Source organism: Crotalus tigris, unplaced genomic scaffold, assembly GCF_016545835.1.
Source record: "Crotalus tigris isolate CLP2741 ecotype Arizona unplaced genomic scaffold, ASM1654583v1 scf7180000024293.1627790, whole genome shotgun sequence".
Taxonomy (NCBI): Eukaryota; Metazoa; Chordata; class Lepidosauria; order Squamata; family Viperidae; genus Crotalus; species Crotalus tigris.
This window is the reverse complement of record NW_024100466.1, coordinates 1591461-1597917: the sequence shown is the minus strand read 5'-3', so window position 1 is coordinate 1597917 and position 6457 is coordinate 1591461. Positions and strand designations below refer to the sequence as shown.

The window sequence follows — 6457 nt, the reverse complement described above, 5'->3', positions numbered from 1 at the left end:
CAATCTTTCTCCTCTCTCTCTCCTTTCTCTCTTAATCTCTTTCTCTTCTCTCTCTCTCCCTGTGTCTCTCTCTCCCTCTCAATCTTTCTCCTCTTAATCTCTCTCTCTCTCTCTCTCTCACACACACACACACACTCAATCACTTTCTTTTCTCTCTCTGTCTCCCTCTCAATCTTTTTCCTCTTTCTCTCTCTTCTTCAATCTCTTTCTTCTCTCTCTCCTCTCTCTTTCTCAATCTCTTTTGCTCTCCTCTCTCTCTCTTTCTCTCTCCCCCTCCTGCTCTTCCAAGAAGGGGGCGTGGGGGTGTCTGTCCTCCTCCTCTGCTTTTGTTCCCCCTCGCAAGAGCTCCACAACTGCCTGACATCACGCGTCGCCCATTCAGCGTGGAGAAGGAAGAAGAGAGAAAGGGGGGGGGGGGAAACCGCGCTCCCCCCGCCGCAGCTCCTCTCAAAAGGCGCCGGCAGCCTCGCCCGGCGCTCACAGGGCGCGGAGGAAGCGCCTCGCAGAGTTGAGCATGCATCTCCCAACTTTTGCCCGAGAGAGGCGGCGGCGGCGGCGGCGGCGGCGTCTGCAGGGGAGAAGGTCCGGGGCCCCTGCGGGGCTGTGAGTTGCCCGTCGGCGAGAGGGGCCAAAAGGAAAGGAGCGTCCGGGGGGGGGGTGGATCATCTGCCGGGCTGAGCCTTAGCAGGCTAGCAGCAGGAACGGTCGGAGTTTGCGGCTGGCAGAGCAGAGGCTTCCCCGGGTTGAATCCCAGGACGGGAGCAGGTCCCGGCGCCCCAGTTTCTCTCCCCCTGGCCTTCTGCTCCTCCTCTTCCTCTGGATCCGGTACAAATGGAGGCCTCTGAAGGGTGGCCCTCCAGGCGCCCCTGAAGCTGAGAAACTAGCCCCCCTCCCTGGGGTGGGCCACCTCAAAATGACCATGGGCACCTTAGAGGGCAAGGAGAGCTACAGCCTCCAAGCCACGGCCACCATCGCTGCGGTCACCACTTTCCTGATCCTCTTCACCATCTTTGGCAATGTTCTGGTGATCATCGCCGTCTTGACCAGCCGGTCCCTGAAGGCTCCTCAGAACCTCTTCCTGGTGTCCCTGGCGGCTGCGGACATTCTGGTGGCCACCCTCATCATCCCCTTCTCCCTCGTGAACGAGCTGATGGGCTACTGGTACTTCAGCAAGAGCTGGTGCAAATCCTACCTGGCGCTGGATGTCCTCTTCTGCACAGCTTCCATTGTGCATCTCTGTGCCATCAGCCTGGACCGCTACTGGTCGGTCAGCCAGGCCATCGAGTACAATTTCAAGAGGACCCCCCGGCGAATAAAATGCATCATCCTGATGGTGTGGCTGATTTCGGCCTTGATCTCCCTGCCCCCGCTGGTCCTCAAGGAGAACCAGGACCAGGCCCAAGAGGACGTACCGACGTGCGAACTTAACAAAGAGCCGTGGTATGTCCTGTCCTCCAGCACCTGCTCCTTCTTTGCTCCCTGTGTCATCATGATTTTGGTGTATCTCAGGATCTATTTTATAGCCAGGCGCCGGAACAGACACGGCTCTCAGGCTCAGGTGCCCAAAGAGAAAGCCGGAGACGAGGAGCCACCGAACAAGGTGAGCCCACCTGATGTTGCTCTTCCCAAGCAGGACCAGGCAAGGCCAGGAGGGAAAGTGGAGTCCAATGGACTTCAGGTCCCTCCCCAAGAAGGCGACCAAGCAGACTCCCATTCGCTCTCCACCAAAACCTTTTCTCTCCAAAGCCAGGATGGCCGAGACCCAGAGCCAGACTCTGCCGGTAGCCCTTCCCCATCCTTGCCAGAGAAGAAACCATCTTCGGAATCCAGCCCCGCGGACTGCCTGTCCCGGAACAACGTCCAGAGAAGCAACGGAGCTCCTTCCAGATCTCCACCAGCCATGGACACCTTGGCCACGGCCAGAGGGGAGGTCCTGCTGGTGAGGAAAGTGAAGACCCTCAGTGCCAACCCCTGGAAGAGGAAGACCCACCTCAACCGAGAAAAGAGATTCACCTTTGTTCTCACGGTGGTGATTGGGGTTTTTGTGATCTGTTGGTTCCCTTTTTTTTTCCTCTACAGCCTGCGGGCCATCTGCCCCTCGGACTATTGCTCCATCCCGGACAGCACCTTCAAGTTTTTCTTCTGGATCGGGTACTGCAATAGCTCCTTGAACCCCGTCATCTACACCATCTTCAACCAGGACTTCCGCAAAGCCTTCCGGAAGATTCTCTGCCGGCAGTGGACTCAAACGGCTTGGTGAGACCGGCTGCAATCCAACCGGGAGAGACAAAGAGGGAATATGGTTTGGGTCCACAGGGAACTTGGCAACTTTGTAAACAAAAGCCAGGAACCTATTTATTTGGGGCCTTTTGTGTTTGCAGGTGAGGGAGCGAGGTGAGTGTTGGATCTAACGTGGCTTTTTTAGAAAGTTTATTTTGCCTCAACAGTGGGGAAGCAAGTGTGTGTAAGTTCCAGAGAGATGAGCATGTGTAGAAACCTCTGCACATGGACATGTTTTCTGCCAATGTATGTTTTCCACTAAAATGACTTGCCAATGTCCAAAGTCTTCTGATTAATTCTTTGGAGGGAAGTTTTTTCTTCTTCTGCTTTCTGGGCTGAATGAGGGCATGATTAAAGATTGCTAACTTGGTTCACAAGCCCTATAACTCTTCAATTTACTAGGGATTGAAAGGCAAATATTAACAGGTATTTCTATGTACTGAGATTCTACAAAGAGATAAGGGGAAAATATTTACGGCTTGTTTTTGTTGCTGTTGCTATTCATCTGCGTTGCCCTCACAGGGAACTCTTAATGGCTTTGGCAATCCACGTATCGAAATATTTTGGAGTTAAAGCGTCTGACCTGGAACAAATTGCAAAATAAATCTGCACAGCGTATCTTTCAGCTCAGGAATCTGGGACAGAAAATTCACTTTCAGGGACAAAAAGATAGCAGAGGCAACAACTGCCCAAAAATAAAATGTGTGCCTTAATACTTGGTCAGTGTAGAAGAGAAAGAATGCCATTTAATCATCCCCACTGTATAAACACATAACGGAGGCAGAGGAGCAGAAGTTGGCCTCCTGGATGGTCAGTGAAATATTTGCTGATGTGGGGATTTGATCACTGTTGACCAATCCCTCTCTTGCTTTTCTCTGTGGCAGGTATGGCCATCCTTTAAAAATCAGCCGTGCTCCTAAAATCTAGCTGAGAAATCCCAAAGATTTCCACGAGGCAACTGGACTTTCTTGTGTTTTTTTTTTCCTTTGAGGACGTTTCGCTTCTCATCTAAGAAGCTTCTTCAGTTCTGAGAAACTGAAGAAGCTTCCTGGAGGAGAAGCGAAACGTCTTCAAAGAAAAAACAAAAACGGGATAACTATGACCTGGATGACTGAGAATCTCCACGGACATCATCTCGCTGAGAAAGATTTTGCTGTCGGCTTTTTTCCATATCCGTACATTTTTCTATTTCCAACTTTTTTTGCCTGTTCTTAGCACAGAAGGAGGATAAGGCTGCTGGGGTTAAAAAAAAAAAAAAAACCTCAAGAGGGTGGGTTCAGCCATATAGTCCTGGGCACTCTCTTGATCTTATGGACTTCCTCTCTGCAGAACGCAGGTACACCTCGACTTACAGCCACAGCCGAGCCCAAAATTTCCATTGCTAAGCAAGGCAGTTATGTGAGTTTTGTCCCACTTTACGACCTGTCTTGCCACCGTTGCTAAGTGGATCACTGCAGTTCTTAAGTTAGTAACACGGTTGTGCAGTGAGTCTGGCTTCGCCAGTGGCTGATTGTCAGAAGGCCACAAAAGGGGAATCTCATGACCCCGGGACACTGCGACCGTCATAAATACGATGCAGCAGTCATACGTAGGAGCTAGTTGCCAAGGGTCCAGATTCTGATCATATGACCCCCACGGGGATGCTGCAAAAGTCATAAAGGGGAGAAATGGTCATAAAGTCACTTTTTTCAGTGCTGTTGTAATTACAGTCACTAAAGGAATGCTTGTTAATCAAGGGCTACCAGCAGCAGCTGGTGTTAATCCTAAATTGCAAGCATGTGTTGATTTTTATTAAGGATCCTCTGTTTGGATGGGGTAAGGAACTTTAAAACCACTGAAACCTCTAAATCAGCTTTCTCCAACTTGGATCTGTTTAATTTATTAAGGTAGGTAACACTGATTTATTTTACAAGGTTTGCATGCATGCTGATCAGCAGCTGCCTTTGAGCATTTTGTAATCCTGCCATTGGAAAACAGGACCAGAACTAGGAAAGGTGATAAAATAGCAAACATTAACACCCGCAAAGGTAATGCAGTAGGTTGAATCTCTGCATGGATGCTATTCCAGAGAAGGGGAGCAACAATTAAGAAGGTCCACTTCTGAGAACCTACTAGATTACTTTTGTTAAGAGAGAGAACTTGGTGGGAGCCCACTTTTTCAGATCTAATGAGGAGGTAATTGGAGAACAGATCATCCTGTAGTTGTCTAAACCCCAAGCCTTATGTTGAACTAATCAAGATGGCCATTAGCAGTTGGCCCAGTGCCTCTGAAGACCAGATAGGGAAGACTTGATCTAGTAAAGAGGGTTTGATTGGCTAAACCCAGCTTGGTTGCCCTATTACACTCATATGTTGTAACAGTCATAAACCGTCATGGGACTGACTCAATTTTATGATATTATTTGCAGAGGTTGTTAAGCAAATTGTCATGATTGTTTAGCGAGTGCTGCGGTTGTTAAGATAGAACCAACGGTTTACTATGGGAGCTGTTTTGCCAAAAATGGGAAGTGTTGGTTGCCATTCCGTGCCTGTGGGATACTGCAAATGGCTGCAAACGTGACTTTATTGCCACGTACTTGATCACATGACCAACAAAGGGGCCCAACTGTTGGAACTTTGAATCAGGTTGTACGTTTCCTTTTTTGGGTAGTCATAACTTTGAACCGGTCGTAAGTTGAGAACTACCTGTACACACAAAAGATCTAGGATGGTGTTTGCTGGCTGGAGAATTCTGGGGATTGAAGCCCACATATCTTCAAGCTGCCAAGGTTGAGAAACACTGATAGGACTTTAAAATCTTGCATCAAGGAAGTAGAGGTGGAAAACTAAACATATATTAGTAGTAGTAGTAGTAGTAGTATGTGTGTGTGTGTGTGTGTACACACCAGTTACGCAACAATGGCCACAAATAGATATGAATTTGGCAAATTGCCTGGGGAAGTAAGTTCTGTAGTTCTGGAGTAACAGCTCAGAATACCTAGCCTGTATATAGCTGGAAATGTAAACACACCTTTCAATAATCGGAAGAGTGATTTGAGGTGGTGGTGGGGGGGGGGGCTTCTCTAGTTCTTTCTGCGGGGTTACACCACTAATCCAGACAGTTCTTATCTCATTACAGTGGTGGCTGGAAAACATTATAAAATGCTAGAGTGGGTTGTCTCCAGGAGGCCTACCATGAGTTGTTTTTGAAACAAGAAGAATCCTTGGCAGAGAATTCTGAGATCTGAACCCATTACATTTGCAGGAAGGGGGTGGTGATGGAGGGGTCCAGCCTGAACCACAATCATTATCAACATCATCCTCTCCTTCTCCTCCTCCTCTTCCTCCTCCTCCTGCTCTTTGAGTCCAAGCCACCAGACTAATGTCCTGTATTTCATGAGGTCTTGCAAAAAAATGACACAAATTAGGTCATTTATGATGCAAGTTGTTTAGATTGCAGTGTGAATTTGCCTGGTGACCTTATAACATACCCAGTGAAACACAAATTGCATAATAATGATATGCTGGCTAGGGAATTCCGAGAGTTGACTCTACCCATTTTAAAAGAGGTTGGTTGGCTCTGGGAATTGAGATCCAAACATCTTAAAGTTGCCAACGTTGAAAAGCACTGGGGTAAGCAGTACAAACTGTAGCACCCAGAGACAACTTGATAGCATACCTTATCTATGACTTGTTCTCAACTTCTGGCAGTTGAACTCTGCTGGAGATAATTTGAGTCTATCATCTCTAGCTGATGGACTAGCCTTATAGATGGTCTGTTGACCTCTCTTGTCAATAGCCTGGGGACCCAGATAAAGAAGTAGGTTGAGCTGCTGCATGCTAGATCATCAGCATGACATTTTGCTAATGACCTAGCAATGCAACTGCTCAGCAGCATCCTTTATCAGGGGTCAGAGAAGAGAACTCACAAGCTGCCTTTTTTATCTTAATTGTTACAAGTAGCTACACAGATAACAGACTCAGAGGCAGGACAATTCCCAGGATGATGCCCAACCAGTAACTCTTTCGAAGTGGGCGTTTGGAGTACAGTGCAAAGCTTGCTATGTAAGAGCGATTCAACAGCTTGTTAGAGTAGAGCAGAGATTTTCAAACTTGGCAACTTTAAGATGTGTTGGCTTCAACTCACAGAATTCCCAGAGTTGAGGTCCATCCTTGCATGATCTTGATTCTATGCCTC

General features: G+C 48.0%; 1 protein-coding gene across 1 annotated transcript; it reads left to right on the top strand.

The window, feature by feature from the left end:
- Positions 1 to 206: 206 nt before the first annotated feature.
- ADRA2B (adrenoceptor alpha 2B) lies at positions 207 to 2559 on the top strand. Its single transcript, XM_039324239.1, has one exon. The coding sequence runs from the start codon at positions 914 to 916 to the stop codon at positions 2258 to 2260; it is 1347 nt and encodes a 448-aa protein (XP_039180173.1). The 5' UTR covers positions 207 to 913; the 3' UTR covers positions 2261 to 2559.
- Positions 2560 to 6457: the final 3898 nt, after the last annotated feature.